This window comes from Halichoeres trimaculatus, unplaced genomic scaffold, assembly GCF_033239565.1.
Source record: "Halichoeres trimaculatus isolate MK-OKI-2021-1 unplaced genomic scaffold, fHalTri1.1 fHalTri1_scaffold_9, whole genome shotgun sequence".
In the NCBI taxonomy this organism is placed as follows: domain Eukaryota; kingdom Metazoa; phylum Chordata; class Actinopteri; order Labriformes; family Labridae; genus Halichoeres; species Halichoeres trimaculatus.
Window position 1 is genome coordinate 36903526 of NW_027437188.1, and position 22539 is coordinate 36926064.

The 22539-nt window shown below is 38.9% G+C and overlaps 2 protein-coding genes and 4 non-coding genes across 6 annotated transcripts in view; all 6 read left to right on the plus strand.

Moving 5' to 3' along the window:
- LOC141798015 (mRNA decay activator protein ZFP36) overlaps positions 1-7379 on the plus strand; it is a 58378-nt gene extending 50999 nt beyond the window's left edge. Inside the window, exons 2-3 of the mRNA XM_074679776.1 lie at positions 4559-4766; positions 5079-7379. Of these exons, the coding sequence (XP_074535877.1) occupies positions 4559-4766; positions 5079-6233 (1363 nt within the window). The 3' untranslated portion in view covers positions 6234-7379. The remainder of the gene's footprint in view (positions 1-4558; positions 4767-5078) is intronic.
- A 6922-nt stretch (positions 7380-14301) lies between these two features.
- rps3 (ribosomal protein S3) lies at positions 14302-21440 on the plus strand. Its single transcript, XM_074679560.1, has 7 exons — positions 14302-14400; positions 15430-15560; positions 15914-16007; positions 17648-17742; positions 18393-18580; positions 20762-20965; positions 21366-21440. The coding sequence occupies exons 1-6, from the start codon at positions 14371-14373 to the stop codon at positions 20959-20961; spliced, it is 738 nt and encodes a 245-aa protein (XP_074535661.1). The 5' UTR covers positions 14302-14370; the 3' UTR covers positions 20962-20965; positions 21366-21440.
- Positions 15675-15824, plus strand: LOC141798508 (small nucleolar RNA SNORD15). Its single transcript, XR_012599178.1, has one exon. It is a non-coding gene; the product is annotated as a small nucleolar RNA SNORD15 (small nucleolar RNA).
- LOC141798506 (small nucleolar RNA SNORD15) lies at positions 16235-16385 on the plus strand. The gene has a single exon (XR_012599176.1). It is a non-coding gene; the product is annotated as a small nucleolar RNA SNORD15 (small nucleolar RNA).
- On the plus strand, positions 18135-18284 carry LOC141798505 (small nucleolar RNA SNORD15). The gene has a single exon (XR_012599175.1). It is a non-coding gene; the product is annotated as a small nucleolar RNA SNORD15 (small nucleolar RNA).
- Positions 21127-21275, plus strand: LOC141798504 (small nucleolar RNA SNORD15). Its single transcript, XR_012599174.1, has one exon. It is a non-coding gene; the product is annotated as a small nucleolar RNA SNORD15 (small nucleolar RNA).
- Positions 21441-22539: the final 1099 nt, after the last annotated feature.

Here is a 22539-nt window from a genome sequence, read left to right on the forward strand (position 1 = left end):
CTGAAACTTAAGTATCAATCCCAACTGATCCCAACATTAGCATCCATATTTATATATATGTATATACTTTAGATTGATCAGCATACTGCTACTCATAACTATATTTTTTTATGAATGGATCGAAGAGCCACACACTGAGAGACAAAGAGCCACATGTTGGCCACAACTGATGGTGGTTCTAAGTGGTTCTTTAATAGGGGGGACATTTGAAGTCAGTGGGGTAAACTTATCAATTTCACTACTACTAATTTTACAGTAGCTGATGTCACGTTCATTGAATACAGGAAGCTAATAGTTTTTGTGCCGATTTCTCAAATGTCAAGTTTTCTCTTCAAAATTAACTTTAGAAAACATGTTAATGCTTATTTTCAGCATTTTTTGTTTAAAATAATCATTAAAACATGACATAACTGTTTTTAGAAATATTTAAAAAATAATCATTTAACATTAAAAATTAAAATTATTTAAATAAAAAATCATTAATAATTAAAAAAATAAAAACTATTTAAATAAAACTTGTTAAAAATATAAAAATATTAAAAATAAAAAATATGAAATAAAAATCATTTCAAAAAATAAAAATTAAAAACTACTTTAATGAAAAAACAATAATTAAAAAAAATAAAAACTATTTAAATAAATTTTAAAAATAAAAAAAACTATTAAAAAAATCAAAATTAAAAACAATCTAACAAATAATCATTAAAAATTAAAAATATATATATGTAGATAATTAATTTAGATAAAATAATTCACTTTATGTATGTCTGAGAAATCTGCATCAACTGTGTTACTCGTTGTAAACAAAATCCCTATAAATCATCAATGGTTTGTTCCAAAGTCACATGACCCAAATCAGCTGAGGTCCCATCCTTTTTGGTGTGAACCTTGAAGAAAGTGTGTCATGTTTCAGCTCCTCCTCATCAATATTTCATCAGAATGATTGTCTGTACATGGGGCGCATTAACTGTTCATCAGCTGTGTTACCAACATTTTCTGCTCTTCTTACTATAGATGTTATAAAGACCAAACTGTGAAGAAAAGGAGCAGAAATATGAGCTGATGGAGGTCAGGTGGTGCCATGTTCTTTTTCTGGAAGAGTGGTCTGACACCTTTATTTTGATAGGAGCCATTTTTCCTCAGTTCACCTGGATTGAAGTCATTAAGGAGCCACAAAATCTACTAAAAGTGAATAATTATCTGAACAAGAAGTTTCTTTAAATTTACAAAATTTTACATGTAACGTCTTTTTTTATTTTTCAGTATTTGCAAAAAAATAAAATAATAATAATAATAAATTATAAATAAATAAATGCCTAAGTACAAATTCAAATATGTGCAAAAAGAGAATGAAAATATTTGCAAAAATTAAAGAATATTTAAAAATTGAACAATTATACAAGAAAAAAAATTCAAGAATTTACAAAAATTTCAAGAACTATTATAATTTAGAAAATTTGACATTTTTTTTTACATTTGTGATCTAAAAAATTTAACCAAAAAAAAAAGACATAAAAAAAAGTCTGCAGTAAGCACAAGGGACAAAAAATGGAGGAAATGTTGACTGTGTTAGCATCACTGAATGTAGCGTTGGAGAGACAGGTTTCTCTCTTCTCTGGGAATTTTGAGCCATAAATCTTCATTTTGTCTAAACTGTGACATAAATGATGAGGGACATTTCTAGGGAGCGTAGTCTGACAGAGAAATGTTGAATAGCTCTAAATTCAGAATGATATGGATTTATCGTGACAAAATAGTCACCATTGTTTTCCTCAACACAGTCGATAAAATTGTGTATCAGTTTTCCCGCTATGTCGTATAATGAAAGAGTGTCCTGGGAAACCGTGGACAGATCTCCATCCTGTGACCTGTGAAGGATCCTCTCCATCGTTAGCGTTTCTTCACGTCGTCAGGCTTTGATGACATAACACTGCGTTGGGAGCGGTCAGATCACGGCTCGTCAGTGTGAGGACAGATTTTACATTTCTAAAACCAGTGCTGCACAAACACAAACAGAGGAGGCTAAGCTCCGCCCTGATGGCGTGGTAACAGGAGCTCTGGGTGGATGATGTCAGCGGCGCTCACAGATTGAAACGCCTTCGCCTCGTCACGTTTTCTCTGACCTGCTGACCCCTTGCTTCAAACAGTGACATCATCCCTGCCCCGAGGCGTCCAGCAGCTTTAGTGACACACCTGGGTGGGGTCCACCTGGACGGAGCGTCAGTCTGACACATTCACACTCTGTTTTCACCTGTGGGCGTGGAGTTTGGGCTGTGGGGAGGAACCAGAGGAGATGGACTGATACCTGACCGTCCCCGAGGGGAAGAGTCAACGATTTGACTTTACGACATTAAAAAAAAAAACAAAGCACGCCATTTTATAAAACCTGACGCCATCGACTCACAAACCCCTAAGCATGAAGAAAAGCTCACCTGTCCGTCAGGTGTCTCTGGTTCTGATGATCAGTGGTCAGTCACAGATTCAGCAGACTGAGCAGCACAAGCTCTACACGGTAGATCACCACCATCCTAACAACGGGACTGTGGGACTGTTGGATGCTCGAAGTGGAGCATGACCTCAGCGCTTCCAGCAAAAATAAACAAATAAAACATCTTGTTGAATTAAGTATAGATCACATCTTGGTATAAATCCTGCCACCGCTCTGCTTCACCTCCCACACCTCCACCTATCCATTGAACTGACACCACGCCTGCTAATGCTTAATTTTGTGGCAAGACTTCAGCAAACAACAAAAAATGATGACTTTAGATATCAGAGATATGATCATTATCTGATACTCTCAGAAACTTTTTTCATTTTTTTTTCACATTTTTTGATATTTCAATGTTGTTTAGAAACTTTTGCAAATTTTTGAAATTTCAAAACTAACAATCTTGCCTCTTTTTTTTTTTTTTTTTTTTTTTGAGAAAATAAAAGTTTCTGATATTTTGGCTAAGTTTTGACATTTAAAATAAATCTAAAATTTTATGCAGATTTTTTTTAATTTAAAGTTTTTTTTAAAAGTTTTTGGGAATCTAAAAAAATCACACATATGTAAATCTTGTGAAAATCTGTAATGAAATGACTTTTTTGCCAATTTTAAATTATTTAAACAGTCACAATCTTGGCAAATTTATTGAAAAAATATTTTTTTTTCTCTCTTCTTAGTTTTTTTTATTCTCGCAAAGTTTTAATAATTTTTAAATTTAAATAAAATGACTTTTTTTTTTACAATTTTTTTGAAATAATATTTTTTTTCTTTTTCTTTTTTTAATGTTTTTTTTTTAATTCTGGCAAAGTTTCAATGTTTTATTATTTTGAATAAAATGACTTTATTTTACAATATTTTCTTAAAAAATATAATTTTTATTTTTTTATTTTGGCAAAGTTTTAATTTTTAATTTTAAATAAAATGACTATTTTTTTTACAATTTTTTCAGATCTTTTTTTTTTAATTGAAATCTTAAAAATAAATTTGCCAAATGTTTTGAAATTATACTGTTTTTTAAAGTATTCAAATTTATTTAAAATAAAAATTAAAAAAAAAACTCTGACATTGCAGTTTTAAAAATTAAAAAATCTTCTCATTAAGATAAATTATCCCTAGATTTAAATTATGTAGAGAATTTTATACATGTTTTTGTTCCTTATTGTGAAGATACAGTTGATTTAGTGGTTTCTGAATGACTTTAATCCAGCTGAGCTGAGGCAAAGTTTCACTTCTGTCTAAGGTAAAGCTTGCAGACCCCTGATTATGACAATGAGATAAAGGTCTCTGAAACTTATGTATCAAATATGAAACTTTCATCAGTAAAGGGTCGAAGCTTTTTGCAGCACTCTGAGCTCTCATGTAGTGAATTCATCCTCTAATCTTAAAGTGAAAATCAGGATTTCAGATCGTTCGTTGCAGAATCTGATCTCTGAGTTTTTAAAGCAGACAGAAACTTTTTAACAGGTCAAAGGGAAAGCGTGGAGATGTCTGCAGAGAGCAGGTTTGTGTGTTTGTCTGAAGTGTGTCGCTGTCAGCGCTGACAGCAGTGAATGTGTCGGTATCTGCAGCGCCGGTCCACAGAGCGAGGACGCCGGCTCAGAGGAGAAGAAGAAGAAGAAGAAGAAGAAGAAGAAGAAGAAGAAGAAGAATGCACCTTTAAGGATTTGGTAATGAATGGGTGGAAAAGTAGCTCCATTCAGGTCCTGCTCTCCTTTCTGGGCCCTCCCTGCCCCCCAGCACACCATCACAATGCTGGACCCCTTCCCCCCAAAAACCGCCCCCCTTTCCCCAACAACCCACGCACACACACATTAACACACATTAACACACACTCCCTGCCCTGCCCCCTGAGGAACACAGGCGGGGGTGTGTGTGTGTTAATGTGTGTGTGTGTGTGTGTGTGTGTGTGTGTGTGTGTGTGTGTGTGTGTGTGTGTGTGTGTGTGTGTGTGTGTGTGTGTGTGTGGGTGGGTTTCCCCAACTATAAAAGCAGATTCCAACAGATGGTCGGGGAACTTTCCTCCCAGGGACTCTCTGCTCCATGACTCCCTGTCTCCTCCTGGACCAGCCCGTGTAGGTCTCTGCTCCTGCCCCGGATCCCCCAGACTCTCCAACACCTCCAGGACCAGGAAGACCACTTCTTAGACCCAGTTTCTTTCCTCTCTCTGGACCTGAAGCTCAGTTTGATCAGCTCTCAACCTGCGAGGACAGCGGAGCACATCATGCCCTCCGACTTTCTGACGCCGTTCCTGGAGCTGGACGAGGAGTTCTGCAAGGTGAGGGACGGGGGGCGGTTTTTTTTGCAAACGCTGAGTTTTATCAGGAAATTGTAGCTTAAAACTTTTTCTAAAGTCTTTAAAACTTAAAAATGTTCCCATCAGAGCTTGAGTTATTTGTTGATGAGAAGTTTTTTTTGTGTGAAAAGTTTAAAAAAGTTTTGAAAAGTCAAAGTCCCTCAGTGCGACCCGTAGATGCAGTTTTCAGCGTGCTGGTTTGAAACCTCTCAGCTGGTCTTGTCTCACTCCGGCGCTCCAGGATCCCTGGACTCACCTCCTCCTCCTCCTCCTCTCCTCCTCTTTGTGTGACAGAATTTCCGCGGCCTGGAGGCGACAGATGGCTCCCCCGCTGACCCCGAGCAGCAACGGCAGCAGCACACGCTGAGGGTCCTGGGCTTCCAGCGCCGTCACTCCCTGTGCCCCGTGACCCTCCCCAACTCCAAGTTCAACAGCAGCGGCGGCGGCTCTGAGGCGGTGGACGCGGCCTGCTGGGGCCTCAGCGTGGGCTCCACCCCGCAGTGGAGCAGGGAGAACCAGCTCCCGCGCTCCTCGCTCAGTCACATCCCCTTCAGGGTGGACCGCTCCGTCAGCATGATCGAGGGGAACGTGGCGAGCCGCGAGGACAAGGCGGGCGCCCTGCCCCAGCCGCTGCTGCTGCCTCCTCCGGGCCTGTGCCTCAGCAGCTCATCCCTCTCCGCCGCCTCGCCATCCAGAGCGCCGGCCCCCGCGCCGCACATCTCCACCCGCTACAAGACCGAGCTCTGCCGCACCTTCGAGGAGAGCGGGACCTGCAAGTACGGCGCCAAGTGCCAGTTCGCCCACGGCATGGACGAGCTGCGCGGCCTCAGCCGCCACCCCAAGTACAAGACGGAGCCCTGCCGCACTTTCCACACCATCGGCTTCTGCCCGTACGGCGCCCGCTGCCACTTCATCCACAACGCCGACGAGATCCTCGGCGCCGCCGCACAGAGGCCGAAGCCGCGACCTCCTCTGCTTCGTCACAGCCTGAGCTTCGCCGGCTTCTCCTCCGCCTCGCAGACCTTCCAGCCCGTGGAGGAGCTGCAGCCCTCCTCCCTCCTCTTCACCCGCGCCTCCTCCGTCTCGCCTCCGCCCTCCTCCACAGGAAGTCCAGAGATCCTCTCGCCGCTCTTCCCCGAGCCGGGAGCCCTGAAGCACTGCTCCTACCCTTTCTCCGCCATCTCAGACCTGGACGGCGGCTTCTACGCCGTGTCTGACCCCATCACCTCCAAATCCCCCAGCCTCCACTTCCAGCTCCCGGCGCAGCGCCCAACCTCCGTCATCAACCCACCTCCCGGTCTGCAGCGGTGCTCCTCGGCCGACTCCCTCTCTGAGGAGGGCTACACCTCCTCCTGCTCCCTCAGCTCTTCGTCCAGCGGCACAGAGTCCCCGAGCTTCGAGGGCCGGCGCCTGCCCATCTTCAGCCGCCTGTCTGTGTCAGACGAGTAGGCCGGTTCACCGGGGGCCCGGGTGGATCCTGGATCTGGATCCTGGATCCTGGATGGGGCGGTGAACAAAGCTAACTTTGTGCATATTGCATTCTGATCCCAGCAGCTGTAGCGCTGCTCCGTGTTGGTCCAGTTTATCTGACTCTTCTCTTGGTTTCTGCTGTATACTGTTGTATACCCCATGTTACGGGGACGTCACTCGGCGCGGCGGCGCGGCCTGCTGCTCGCGCTCAGTGGGAGACTCTGTGTGAGAGTTTCCTGTATCCCGTCAGTCTGGCTCAGGGCTGGACGACTGTATGACCTCTCCGTCTACGCGCGGGGGGAACTGTACGCCGTCACTGAATTATCCTTCGTAGGTTTGGCCACTTGATTGTACTTTGCTCATCGGTAGGCGACCCACTCACTTCCTAGTCACCAAAGTCGACGTTAGAGTCCGCTGTAACCTGCTAGTCCTGCTAACACCTAGCCTAGCCTTTAGCCAACTCAGTGTTATGATAGATGTTGTATTTTAACACTTTCCTTATTTATTGCTTTGTGAATATTTGATGTTTTTACAGAAGTTTTTTTGTTTTGTTTGCATTCATGACGTCCGTCTGCTTTTGATGCTATCAGGAAGCTTTAAGGAGGCGCGCAGAGAGGAGAGGAAGAGGAGGGAGTAGGAGATGTTGGCATTCTGTTTGTGTGTTGCCTTATTGGATAAATCATCTCTCCTCTCTGCTGCTCCTCGCCTCAGACTGTAATAACCTTTAGCGTTGGAGCTGTAACCTGAGGAGGAGGTGAGCAGAGCCTCCTCCTCCTCCTCCTCCTCCTCGTTTGGTAAACACACAGGTGTAAAGATGACCTTTGTCCTTGATCTTTATCAGAGTTGCCTCCATGCGTTTGGAGGCTAACATCTGTTGCACGCTAGCTCGCTAGCTAACTGAGCGGCGGGAGGAATCAAAGTGGGTTCATGTGAATCAGGAGATTTTTTAGGACGCTCCTCGTCAGCTCGACTCCTCAGCCAGCCGCTGTCCTTCCTTTTGTTAACTTAAAGTTTATTTATTTCCTCTCGTTTCCAGAAGTGAAACCTTTGTCGTGTTGTTTTTGATCTTGAGTGTGACGTAATTTAAGTGCATTTATTGTTTACATTCCAGGAGTTATCTTGATATCCAGCTCTTTATCTTAATATATTTGTCCACTGTTGTTGCAAATAAAGATTTTGAAAACATGCACGGCTCGACTTTGTCTTCTTTTCTCATACACTGCAGAAATCTGCCCCAAATAATCTCTTGTTTCAAGTTGTTTAAAGACAAAACGAGGTCGAAATTTGTTATAACAAGTAAAAAAATCAGCATATTGAGCAAGAAAAAAGTCACTTGTACTGAGACATTATTCTACTTTCAAGCAAATAATTTGAAATGAAATCTACCTAGAGGTCAGGCAGAGAAGAAGAGAGGGGTGGTTGATGTTTTCACAGTAGAAGAAGAAGAAGAAGAAGAAGAAGAAGAAGAAGACAGAGGGTGTCATTGTTGTTGTAGAAGAAGAGAAAGATAGACACACTGCAAAAAATGAAATCCTAACAAGTATTTTTGTTTTATTTTTAGTAAGATTTATATCTTTCTTGACTTAATCTGAGCCACATTTGCCTGAGGAGTACAGACAAATGTCATTTTTCAAGCTATTTTGAGACAATATGTGGTCTGAGTTGCTGTTTCAGTACAAAAATGTCTTTGTAGACCAAATCTGAGTCACATTCACCTAAAGAAAATATAAAAAATGTCTTATTTCAAGTTATTTAAGGACAAAATGAGGTCTGAATTGCTGTAACAAGTAAAACAACTCTGACATTTGGATGAAAAATGTGCTTAAAACTAGAGTAATGTCTTTATCTAAGTAACTTTTCTCCCGTAACAAGCAATTCAGACCTCGTCTTGTCTTAAATTTAAACTTTCTCTGAATTTTTCTATGGAAAATAAGTCAAAAACTCTTGATAAATCTTCAGTTTTTTGCAGTGTGGTCCTGAAATCTACCTGGAAGTCAGGCAGAGAAGAAGACAGAGGGTGTTGTTGTTGTAGAAGAAGAGGAAGAAGGAAAACTGTGCAAAAAACTGAAAACTTTTCAAGTGTTTTTGTTTAATTTTCATTAGGAAACGTCTTTTTAGACTTGATATGAGCCACATTCACCTGACCAGTCCAGAAAAATGTCTAATTTCAGGTTATTAAGAGAAAAAATGAGGTCTGAATTGCTGTAACAAGTAAAAATAAATCTGCCAATGGAAGAAAAAAATAATAAATAAATAAATAAATAAAAAACAGAAGATTGGAGGAAAATTTGACTAAAACTAGAGAAATGTCTTAATATAAGTAACAATTCTCTGATAACAAGCAATTCAGACTTTATTTTGTCTTAACTTTGAACTTTCTTTGGATTTTCTACAGGAACTAAGACAAAAACTCTTGATTAGATTTCAGTTTTTTTGCAGTGTGGTCCTGAAATCTACCTGGAAGTCAGGCAGAGAAGAAGAGAGGGGGGTGGTTGTTGTTTTTACAGTAGAAGAAGAAGAAGAAAGTGGGTGTCACTGTTTTAGTAAAAAGAACAAAGGAGAACACTGCAAAAACTGAAGTGTTTTTGTTGTATTTTCAGTGCAAAAAATGTTTGTTTTTTTGACTTGATATGAGCCACATTCACTTGAAGTCCAGAAATGTCTGATTTCAAGCTGTATTGAGACAATATGAGGTCTGATTGCTGTAACAAGTAAAAAAAATCTGCCTATAGAAGAAAAACAAGCTTAAAACTTGAATAATGTCTTTATATGAGTAACTTTTCTCTTGTTACAAGTAATTCAGACCTCATTTTGTCGTAAAGTTGAATTTTCTTTGAATTTTCTACAGGAAATAAAACAAAAACACTTGATAAGATTTCAGTTTTTACAGTTTATTACACCACTCCATAAATCCTTGAGTGAACTAACAGATTTTACCACCTCAGTAACATCCTGTCCTCTCTACAGTTTTTTTTTCTCCAATTTCCATCATTTCTGGACCAAATCTCCTTATTAACACCAGTTTTCTGCTTAATGCCCCATAACCACAGAAAATGGCTCAAACACGAGCTGAACTGTTGGAGTCATCACCGTGTTTACTCTTAATATGAACATTTTAAAGCTCCACACCAGTTTAAAGAGGGGCGTTTGGGAAACAAGGCCACGCTGTGACACAGTGTTAGTTGTAGTATCTTTAAAGTGGTGGATGCACCTTTTAGTCCAGGTAAACTAACGACCAATCAGAGACTGTAGCAGGACGTAAATGTTCATTTTATCAAAGTGTTCCCACGAGCTCCAGGCCCTGCTCCTCAGCCCTTTACCATCATCTGTCTCAGTGACACACAAAGGAAACAAAGATTAACTCTTTCTCTTACTGCGTCCAGGGAATCTCCCAGCCCTCCCCTCCATGTGTGTGTGTGTGTGTGTGTGTGTGTGTGTGTGGGAGGAGGATCGAGTTTTGTTGCAACTCGTCTGAACGGACCAATTTGCAGTGAGTGACAGTGAGGAGAATGTTTGGGCAACAGATGCTCGAACAAAGACTTCCCGGCACACAATGGGCCGCAGAGATACTTGTGACTGATTTCCATCTATTCACACAAAGTGGAGCAGAAGTTGACGTCCTCCCCTCTGTGTGTGTGTGTGTGTGTGTGTGTGTGTGAGTGTGTGTGTAAGTGTTAAAACTAGCATCTACTGTAGCTGCTTCTTCACATTTCCAGTCCTCATCAGTTAAATGAGATAAAAGTTTTTAGTCGCTTAGTTTTTCTTAACAGCGTGATGAAGACGAGTGATGAAGGCTAAAGGCCTCAGTGCTGCAGAAGAGGAGCAGTCGGGGTCCCGTGTGTGTACCTCAGTGTGTGTGTGTGTGTGTGTGTGTGTCGGCATTCGGCTGTGCACGCTGAGGATCTCTGGTGAATGAGTAACAGCAGCAGCAGCTCCACCAACCCCCACGGCTACTTACCATTCAACACCCGGGCCTGTGTGTGTGTGTGTGTGTGTGTGTGTGTGTGTGTGTGTGTCTATAAGACCCTAAAAAGGCCAAGGGCCATCCCTGTGCCCCCCCACCTCACCCCCAGTCATGCAGGCCCTTTGTGTGCCCCTGTTTTCCCTTTTCAGGCTAACATCTGTATGCTAATGCTGCTCACTGGGAATGGACTGGACTCATCCTGGGAGGGAGGGGGAGGGGCTGGCTCCCTCTGAGTGTGTGTGTGTGTGTGTGTGTGTGTGTGTGTGTGTGTGTGTGTGTGTTAGTGCTGGTCTCAGTGGTTTGTTCCCAGCATGAAGTTTTGGAGGATGGGCTCAGGAGCAGGATGTGATGTAACGCTGCAGGAGCCGCATTGAGCGCCGTGAGGCTCGATGACGGAGGAAGAGGAGCTCAGAGCTACGATGAAACTTCTTTCCCTTTATAAAAAAAACTGACAGATGGTGTTTTACTGATGATGAGAGGAAAGTTTGTTATCAGGACGTCAGATTTCACATTTAACAGACAAATGTATCCAAATCCATCAGCATGAATTCATAAAGAAGGAAATTAAATGCTATTTTTTAGTTTTTCTATGAAGAATTATTTCTTTTCTAAGCTTTGCAAAACATTTACAGACTCTAACTTTTGTTTTTATTTAATCAAAATTCACACTTATACTTTATCTATTTATTTAATTATTTATGCATGTGTATGTGTATGTTTGTATGTATTTGTATGTATACATATATGTATATTTGTGTGTATGTATTCATGTGTATGTGTATATATATATATATATATATATATATATATATATATATATATATATATATATATATATATATATATATATATATATATATATATATATATTTATATATATATATATATATTCTTTTATTTATTTTAGGTATTTTTTAATTATTTGTTTAATATTCTTATTCTTATTATTTTATTTTATTTATTTTGTTTTATTATTATTCGTTTTAATTTATTTATTTTATTTTTATTTTTTTTACTGTCATTGTTTCACTTAACTCTTCTTATTCTTATAACGGTATTTTATTATTTATTTATTTTCTAGTTATTGTTATTACTATTACTTTGTACATGTATGTATGTGTATATAGCTTATTATTTTCTTTTCCTTTTTTCTAAATATTTTAAATAGTTTATTGAATTATTTTCTGACATTTTTTATTATTATTATCTTTTAATCTTATTTTATTTATTTATTTGTCTTTTTTCTCTTTTATTCTGAAAAACTTAATGCAGATTTGGCCTTTTTTTAGGGGGGGTTGTATGCTTGTTCATTGTAACAAATGGTACATTTCTGCTCACCTTGTGACAAAAATTCATTAAAAAAGAATGTTGAAAAAAACAAAATTTCACGCTTATACAGAAAACAAAACAAAGACAGAAACAAGAGGTTAAAAAAAGTTGGGGCACATCAAGTTTGAAGAAGAAAATTCCAGTTGGAGTCCATTGAAGTTTAATGAAGTCACAAGACGATTGAGTCTTTCCCCTCAAAGGAGCAAAAGATGCTCCTCTTATCCTCAGAGAAAAAGTCGTCTTTTCTATTTTGTTTATTCCTGTAACTATTTCCAACCAGTCGTTGAGATTTAGGGGCTCAGGTTTAAACCATCTCTTTGTGACACATTTCTCAGAGGCTGTGAGCAGGATGTTACAGAGATATGAGTCTTTTTACAAACCAAGATTTTCACCAATCAAACAAAATGTCAGAAGGTAATCCACAACCAAAAATCTTTTCTAAAGTAACACGAACATGAACCTGAAGTTTCTGAAGTTTTGGAAACTTCTAAAAGACGTGAGAGGGATTGGCCTCAACATGTCCACACAGTCTCCAGTGTTGTTGATGGGACTGAGATTGTTGGCTTAAAAAATAAATAAATAAATTAGATTAAATATTTTTAAAAATGTATTTTTTTAAATAGTAAATCAGCTTTTTAACCCCCTGATGCATGGCTGAAACTTTATGAAAAAAAAAAAAATAAAATAAACAAAAAAAAATAAGATAAAATTAAAAAAAAAAACAAAGAAACAAAAAATAAATAAAATAAAACAAATAAAACAAAGAAACAATAAAATAAAATAAAATAAAAATAAAACAAAGAAACAAAAAAAAAATAAAACAAAGAAACAAAAAAAAGAAAATTAAATTAAATAAACTTTTTTTCATGTCCAAAGAAGAATAAAAACTTTCTAGAAATAAAATACTGACACTAGCTGATCTGCTGTTTCTTTTAACTTTTAACGCTGCAGTCGACACTGTGCACTCGAGGCTTAAAGACTATTAACATCTAAAACTGTGAGAAACAAAATCTCCAGAGCAAACAGATTCATCTTGAGGACCGTGCTGCTCAGAGGCTCTGCCCCCCTCTGTATCAACCACCTCTGAGAACATCCATCAGCACTGATTTACTGTGATTAATCAAACTAACTACTTTTTATTTCCCTCGTCTCTTTAAAAGGAAACTTTACCTTCAGCTCTTGTTGAACTCTGAGGCTGTGAAGGAGCCGAGCAGCGTGTCAGGAAAAAACACACAGAGACTCATTTTTAACAAAAGTTCATTAAACTGTAAACTTATATTTCAATCGCAGTGTTTGCATTTACCTCAACAACTCTGTGTGTGTGTGTGTGTGTGTGAGACCATGTGCAGGCCTGTGAGTCACACTGAGATAGAGTCAGATAACGCCATCTAGTGGAAACTTAGGTGAAATGTTTTCTGGTTGATCCTTGTAATGAAACAGAGGAGAGGCTCAGGGTGGACCAGGGAACTGCAGGGTGGGTGTCATCGTCTGGCCTTTAGACAGCACAGCATTCTGTTTTTAAATGAATTCGTTAGATTAATGAGATTAATGAGATTAATAAAATTATTCGGACCAGTGACCAGGACAACAGAAGTTTCTGTCTCTGATAAAAGTTTAATAAAGTTCTGGTGGCTTTAGAGGGTAAATTATGGTGCTGTACTTACGTTAAATGTTCATATTGTAAGCAACATTAAAATGGTCTTAAAACATGCAGGATGACGCTTATAGAGTATTAAAGATATCATAACTTGTGACATGTGGTCAGAAATAACCACCTGGGGGCTCCAAAAATTCTGATTTTGACATTTTTATCTGTTTGAATTTTTTTTATTTCAGTTTTAATTTGAAAAACATGATCTAAAGCTCAAATAGTTGCATTCAGCACCATTAAAAAGCATAAATGTTCATTATTATGATTAGAATTATTAATTAAAATAATAATAATAATAATAATATGTTTTGCTAATTTCCTTCTTTAAATATGTTCCTAGATAAAAAAATATATTATATTATATTATATTATATTATATTATATTATATTATATTATATTATATTATATTGTGTAGAACATAACACATAACATACTTTCTTTTTTGTCTATAATGAACACCATGTAATAAAACATGAACGTAGATAAGATTCAGATGGATAAGTCAAGGCAGAGAAAGCGTATACAATAAAAAATGGACTGTGCAATGCTGGCAGAATCATATAGATAGATATAAAAACAATAATATTGATATAAAATGTAGAGGGATAATTTTTTTTAAAAAATCAGGAAGTTATAACTGTTAAAATCAATATAAAAATATACACAGGGTAAAATAGCAGAGGCTGTTAGAAGGCAGCAAGAGGGATCCATAGCCTGTTTGAGAATTACAATATCTGTTTCCTCTGTACTCAGAAAAAACAGCAAAACATCCTTTTTTTTTCATAAAAAAGGAATTTCCAAATGCCTGAATTAAAAACCTACAACAGCTTACATATTATCATCAGGCAAAAATGTGAGAAGCCAATAAAGATAAGAGTTTGAGGATTAAGCTGGGCCCTAAAGTGTGTGGGAAAAAAAAAAATAATTAAAAAAAAAAAAAGCAAAATAAATATAAGATTTTTATATCAAAGCTATGAAATTATTATTTATTCTTTATTGAATGGTTTAAACTATTAAAAATAGAAGCAAGTATCCAATTTTGGCGATAAACGAGCTTTGGACTACAAATTCCAGCAACCAGATTTATGTGACATCACCGGAAGTTGAAGTGTTGGTATAAATTCATTTCCGCGTCTTCTGGAGGCCCTTTCCTGTCTACGGCCTATTGAAGATGGCGGTGCAAATCTCCAAGAAGAGGAAGGTTAGCGCTGTTTTATCCACTTTTCTGCGCACAGACAGCAGGTTTCTGATAAAATGGGGCGCTGTGAGATTAGATACAAACATTTTAGGCCCGATGTGGTGTTAGTGGAGCTCGTCTGCCCTCGGTATGAGGAGGATTACTGCAGATGCTGCCGGCGCTCGGTGCTCCTCATTTGGTTTAGCGAACATGGCTCAGCGGCGGTCAGCCTGAGTTACACACCGGGGCCTTCGGATGTAAACCCGTATTTATTTAACAAAACAAGTCGAGTAACGTTTCGGGCTTTTCACACGGATTTTCTGCCATTTCTGTTTAATATATGTGTAGTTTAATGCCCAGTCGTGAGTTAGCTTCATGTCAAATTAGCGGGTATGCTAACGCTACCTCAGATAAACCTGCAGACACCCTGAGCTCTCACTGCTCACATGTCATTTAGAGTCAAATACTGTGTTTTACATAATTTAAAGCTTCAGAAGCTGTTTTAAATCCTCCTAAAACAATTAATAACTGATATATGTGTAGTTCTGGAGCCATAGCATCGCTTAAACCTCTTTAAAGGCAGCGACTGTGTGAAAGTAAGAGGCTAATATGGGACATTTTCACAAGCATTAGGTGACAGAAGTGGTGAAGTAAGTGTTTTAAGTGCTGTTAAATGATTTAGCTCACTGTTACTGTAAACACTTATTCACAAAAACAGGAGTCTCTGCCCCACTTTTTTAAGAAATATAGTATTCTGTCAGTATAAAACATAAGTAAGCATCAGGTGTGGATATAAGATTTGTTTTTGTCTTTTTCTGTTCAATTAGTATTTGGATTAATTAAAATAACTACATACTTATAGTTGTTCACACGTCATTTCAATCCTCCTTATTTAAAAAATAAACAGTCATTTTATTCCCCATGTATCATGATATCAAATCACTGTCAGGTTTATCCCGTAAACACTCCCTGGAGCATCTCTGTAGCTCGTCTTCATCTGATCTTAATCTTGGGTTTTGTTGCACATGTTCTGACCCTGTCGTCTCTCCCCAGTTCGTCTCAGACGGTATCTTCAAGGCCGAGCTGAACGAGTTCCTGACTCGTGAGCTTGCTGAGGATGGCTACTCCGGCGTGGAGGTGCGCGTGACTCCAACCAGGACTGAGATCATCATCCTGGCCACAAGGTACCAGCTTTGACTTCACTTGGGCCAAACTTTCTTCTGTTGGGGACGTCCAGTTAGGATAAAGTAGATCCAGACTTTACTAACACACTTTAAAACCCCTCCATGAATCCTTCCTTTCAGTGATGAGACGATGACGAGTCGGAACAGGACTCTCCTGTTTCTGGTGGGTACTGGTTCAGATCCACGTTTTGTGGCTCTGCTCTGGTTCCTCAGATCAGGGGGTCTTATTTAGGTGAAGACAATCGAGGCATTTGTCTGAGAAAGGTCAAATTATTACAAATGGGTCTTTTTAGAAGTTAGTTAAACTTTAATAAATTATAATGTGTAACTTGACTCATCTTTCACGTTTCCAGAACCCAGAATGTTCTTGGAGAGAAGGGCCGTCGGATCAGAGAGTTGACCGCTGTGGTCCAGAAGAGGTTCGGCTTCCCCGAGGGCAGCGTTGAGGTAAAAAGAAAAGAAAAGGAGGATGACCAGTTTTAGGAGCAGATCTTTCTTTTTTTACCTCTGTCTGTTGCTGCAAACTTGTGCAGAGCAGCTTCAGCATGTAGCGTTTTGTTAAACCCAAGTATGATTAAAGAAAATTCACTAAATTAGCAGATTTTATGATGTGTAGGAGCTAGAGTGAGCGTTGTTTAAGTCCTCCTAGTTTTGCTCAGTCTTAGTTTTTGTCCCTTCAGTGATGAGACGATGACGAGTCGGAACAGGACTCTCCTGGTTCTGCTGGTTACTGGTTCAGATCCACGTTTTGTGGCTCTGCTCTGGTTCCTCAGATCAGGGGGTCTTATTCTGGTTGAAGACAATCGAGGCATTTGTCTGAGAAGGGCTGAAGCTGCAAGTTAATATTTGTAGTTTATCAGGCTTAAAGCTACACAGGGGGTTTGACAAATTACCCACGATAAGGATATTTCTTTATCAGATATTCAATATTCTGCTACTTAATGCTGATATCAGCCATGTTTTGAATTTTTGGTTTTATTTTGAAATCGCTTGTTATAATGAGCTTGCTATCACTGCTATAGCAACATCTACAGCTAATCATAACAGCTACACAGAGCAGGGTGACAGATTTGCAGTGGACAGACTGTGTTTCATGATGGACTGAACAGAAGAGCTGCATCAGCTGTGTGAGTAGGGATGGGTACCTTTCACATTTGAAACGATACGGTACCTATACCCGTTACCTGTCAGTCGGTACTGGTACGCAACAGTTCCAATTTTTGGTACTTTCTGTGTTATAGTGGTAAAAAATATCAATTAATGGTAGAATGAAATACTTTTTTTTTCTGTTTGACATATTTATTCTTTAATATATAACCTTGTAATGCTGTGTTCATGCTCAGCATGGAAAATCTACTCTTCCACTCCCTCACAGTCACAAAGATGCATTTAGGTACCTGAACATGGTACCTTTTGATTTTACATGAATTGGTACCTGGTACTTTTGACTGAATTCGGTCGGTACCTATAAAAGTACCTAATTCAGGACCCATCCCTAGTGCAGAAGCTACATAGCTTCTGAATACTGTAACGTTAGCTTAACGTTAGCTTTTCATAGCTTAGCTGACTCGTTACTCACGTGATGCGGTTCATCGTGGTGGTGGCGTCTGTTTGCTGTGAGTTTGTCTCCCTGATCTGACGTCAGTTTATCATCACTTTGTAAAAACGTGTTTTGTTTGGAAGAGAAGAAACAGTCGCAGGGGAGTGAGTGGCATTTCGTTTCAAAGAGATGTTTTTTTAACTCTTCCATTTGGCTCTTAAAACAGAGGATGAAGGGAAAGGTGTAAAAGTCACAGTTGGGATTTGCTCTTTGTCTCAGTTTTTTGTAGACATTTTAGTTTTCAAGTCCACAAACTTGTGAACAGCAGCTTGAATGTGTTGTGTTTACCCTGCTGTGATCTGAGAGTCAGAGATTAGAGTCACTGATTAACGTTTTTGACATGAAGAACAAACTAATGTTAAGCAATAAACATCTTGTTAGGTCTGTAAGAATGTATAATGTGCCTTATTTAAGATAAATGTGTAGACCAGGCTTTAGATCCTCAGTCTTCTGCGCTCAAGTTTGATCACCTGTCTCTGTCTTTTAGCTGTACGCTGAGAAAGTGGCCACCCGTGGTCTGTGCGCCATCGCTCAGGCTGAGTCTCTGCGTTACAAACTGCTGGGAGGTCTGGCTGTGCGTAGGTGAGTCCGTCTCCATCACCTGCTGAAATATAACGTGTTTACTCTGCTCTGGATGTGTCGTTGCTGTTTTCAGGGGAATCTTAGCGTTTCAGACTCTGAATTCTGTTGTTTCCAAACGTGACCACAAATCCAGCCTCAGAGGAACCAGACTCTGAACCTGATCTTTGGATCTTTTCACATCCTGATACAGAAGGATTTTGTTTTCTTTTCTTGTTAATCTTGAGAGATGTCACATTTTTTTGCTTTCTAAAAGATTTGAGTCCAAACTTTTGTTTTTCTCAAAGCCTGATTGTCATGACATGAGGATGATGATGTAAAGCCCAAAACAAACTCAGGTTTACCGCTGAGCGTTGTTTTGCTCTCCTAGTTTTGCTCAGTCTTAGTTTTTGTCCCTTCAGTGATGAGACGATGACGAGTCGGAACAGGACTCTCCTGGTTCTGCTGGTACTGGTTCAGATCCACGTTTTGTGGCTCTGCTCTGGTTCCTCAGATCAGGGGGTCTTATTCTGGTTGAAGACAATCGAGGCATTTGTCTGAGAAGGGCTGAAGCAGCACAGAAATGAAGAAACGCAGACGTCAGGATCGATGAGAATCTGTTTGTACGTTTGGATCCACATGACCGGACTGGTTCTGTCTCCTCCTGTTTGCAGGGCTTGCTACGGCGTCCTGAGGTTCATCATGGAGAGCGGCGCCAAGGGTTGTGAGGTGGTTGTGTCCGGTAAGCTGAGGGGTCAGAGAGCCAAGTCCATGAAGTTCGTGGACGGCCTGATGATCCACAGCGGAGACCCCGTCAACTACTACGTCGACACAGCCGTCCGCCACGTCCTGCTGAGGCAGGGTGAGTGACGCCGCGCTCCGACACGACGACTAACGTCTCAGTTAGAGTCCGACCTGTTGTTCCTGCTGCGTTTCTTTCTTCTTATTATTCCACACGCGCTTTGAACGCTAATTACACCCCCCCAAACATGCGCAAAAACTCACCAAAATTGGCACACACCCCAGAATCACAGAAGTTTACGTATCCCATCCCATAATAAGCTCTGTACAGCAACTGAGGCACACTGAAACAGCCAAAGCTGGGGCTAGGAATGTCGTAGAGAGATGAAACCAACACCAAAACGTTCAGCTCAATGAGACACAAAAATCATACACTGACACCCCTGACCTATCTCCAACAGGAGGTAGGCAATTTGCCTTTCAAAATAAGATTTTTCTACTTTTTTACCCTTTCTGCAAAAATGAACATGTCCCAAACCACAAGAAGTTACGGCTTGAAACTCGCTCACATGACAGACCAGACCCTGCTCTACAAAAGCTCTGCAGGAAGTTGTTATTTCGGACCCAGTTTTTGAATGACAAGCCCTCCTCATTGGAAAGGTTGTTTATAAAACCGCTCATTTCAATACTTCAAATGATTTTATAAATGTTTACTGAGTCATAAGAAAGCGTTTTGTTAGAGGAGGTTTGCAGCAGGTGTTGAAAAAGTGAAGAAATTAAAATGCATCAGTATCAGGGGCCCTAAGCAAAGTTGATAAAACAACAAAAACTTTGTTTTACAGCAAAAAGTGAAAATATTTTATCTCTTCTTTTTTCTTTTTCTCTGGCCCTGATGTTTTTTTCCTGGATTAAATTCATTCAGGAGCCACAAAATCTGCTTTATTTTCACAATAAAGAAAGAAAGTTGATAAAATTCATACAAATTCATTTATTTATATTTAAATTAATTTTATTTTATAAAATATTGTAATAATTATTAAATATCATTTATTTATTTTTATTTTATTTTAAGTTAATTGTGTTTAAATCAATTCATTTATCATTTACATTTATTTATATTCATACATAGTTAAATTTTAGGGAAAATAATTCAAACGAAGTTTTTTTTAATTTATAAAACTCTCCATGTGATGTCTGAGTTTTTTATCTTTCAATAAATTTTGAAACTATTCCAATTTTTTAAAAACTTTTTAAAGTTTGAAAAAAAATTTTTTTTAGGAAATTTGAAAAAATCAATTTTTTTTTTCTTTTGAGTTTTGCCAAAATTACAACTTATTTAAAATGTCAAAAATTTGGAAAAATATCAAACAATTTTTAAACTCTAGAAAATTTGCAAAAACATCCAAAAAAATATTTAAATAAAATTGCAAAACTCTTCAAAAAATTGAATTAAAAAAATGCAAAAGTAAAAAAAAAAGAAATTTATTAAAATTAAAATTTTCAGGATATTTGAAAGAACACTTTATTTTTATATTATAGTCAGTCAGTGATCTGTCGTTGGCTAAAGTTGAGCGTGGAGAGTTTCTGAACTCTTTGAAACAGATTTCCTTCATGGCTTTATGGTGAAACGTATCTGAGTGACTGAAAGTGGAATAAATCTTCAAGCTTTGTTCATGAAAGCAAAAAGTTGGTGATGATCGAGAAACTTCGACTTCAGGCGCCTTTAAAAACAGCCAAGTCCTGTGGCAGCCTGGTTGCTGACTGTTCAGTTTGTGGAGACAAAAAACTGCCTCATCAGCCGTCTGTAGGGACAGTTTTTGCTTTAATAAGACTTTTTGAGTAAGTTTTTTAAAATTATTCTGCCATTTGCAAACGAATTATGAGCGTTAAGTTTTTCTAACAAGTAGATTTTTGACATTTCAAGCTAATTTTTCCCCTGATCTCGTTACATTCTGATATAAACCTGTGCTGCCTTCCTCTAAGGCCTCGTTTACACCACAACGTTTCACCCTACAGGCAAAAATGCAAAGAAAAAACATCTGCTGAAAACGCTGTAGTAAGCATGCCAGGCCTGTAGGTGGAGCTGTAACTGTCTTATCCAGCAGCAGCTTTTGGTAGATCTCTGAAGTAGAGTTGAGCCGATCACCTGGTGAATTGGTGAATGCTTAGAGCAGAAGTGGAGCAACAGATGCTCAGTTTTCCAAAGTTAGTGTTGTAGGTTGGCTGAGATGCCGTTTCCATGGAAACGAGAGGCAGAAATGCATCAATACTCTGGGGTTTCATTTTTAAATTTCATCCTCAGGTGTGCTGGGCATCAAGGTGAAGATCATGCTGCCCTGGGACCCCAGCGGCAAGATCGGCCCCAAGAAGCCCCTGCCCGACCACGTCAGCATCGTGGAGCCCAAGGAGGAGCAGCTGCCCACCACGCCCATTTCTGAGCAGAAGGGGGCCAAGCCAGAGGTGCCCGTCATGCCCCAGGGAACACCTGTGCCCACCGCATAAGAGGGTAAGGAGGACGCCACGGGTCACTGCTCAAAGTTTAAGACGCTTAATTTACCAACATCAGAGGTCAGTTTGTGCCAAGAGACAAAAACAGCTGAGTTCAGCTCAGGAAAGAGTCACAGTTTGAAGCCAGACGAGCAGGAAACAGCGAGAAAGTTTTTGTCCCTTCAGTGATGAGACGATGACGAGTCGGAACAGGACTCTCCTGTTTCTGCTGGTACTGGTTCAGATCCACGTTTTGTGGCTCTGCTCTGGTTCCTCAGATCAGGGGGTCTTATTCGCTTGAAGACAATCGAGGCATTTGTCTGAGAAGGGCTGAAGCTGAAACAAAGGATCACCTGTTTTCCTCTAAATCTAACCTGACTCTCTGAATCTGACGAGTAACTTTGGTTTCTCCTCCGCAGGTTTTGGGACTGTCCACCAGATGGAAGCAAGGCCCTGGTTTTTGTGTACAAAACAATAAAAATCTGGAAAACCCACCTGGAAACTGTTGTTGTCACTTTGTTAAAGGAAGAACAGTCTTTATTTGGTTGTAATTAAGTTTTTAAAGCTCTTCACGTGTAAAAACAAAGAAACCACTTTAATAAATAAAAGAAGTTTCACAGCAGCACACTTGGTGCTTCACAAAAAGTGATATCTTGGGAGAAATTATATTTTATCCTCCTGGAAACAACCCACATAGATGTTTAATTTCTTTACTTTAGGAATAAATCATTCAGCAGCGAGTAACTCCTGAATTCTTCTGCTTCAGTTTGATCAGTTTAGTTTAATAAACCAGGTTTAAAGATAACTGAGGAGTTTACACACTGTTAATGTCTTATTTCCTCCTGTGACAGAAGAGGAAAGAGAGGAGAGGTGTTTGTTTCCTGGAGTTTCCCACAGATCACTGCAGAGAGTTTAAAACAACCTGAGAGGAGACAGATGTCTCACTCTGACAGATTTTCTTAATCCAGAAACACAGTTTGAAGTAATAACTCAGCATCTGTGATGGTACAGTTCATTGTTAATATCTTTTATTGGTAATAATATTAGTTATAATACTTTTACTTGTATAGCACTTTAAAAAATGGAAGTTTACAAAGTGTTTTGACCAAAATCAGGATATAGAAACAAGGGACACAAACTTCAGCGCAAAGAAAATAAGAAAAACTTTAGTCTGAGACGGTGAACTTTTTATATATGTACGAACTCGGACAATACAAGAAACATGCAGAACATAATGAGACCATGAGGACAAAAAAAAAAAAAAAAAACAGGCTTAAAACACCAATCAGCAAGAAAAACAAAAAATAATTTAAAAAAAGGGGAATTAAGAGAGGAAAACAGAAAAGCAAATGTAAAAAGACAAAATAAGAGTGTCACTAACGTAAAAAATAAAATAAATAAATAATGATAAAATAAGGAGATTAAAAAAAAAAAAAAAAAAACCCAACCTGACAAGACAGTAAAATTGAAAAAGATAAATAAATAAATAAAAGAGTTAAAAGACAAGAAAAAGGACAGAAACACCAAAAAAATAAATAAATAATATTCAAAAACCAACAGGTTTTTTCTTCGACTGTTATTTTAAAAGCAAGA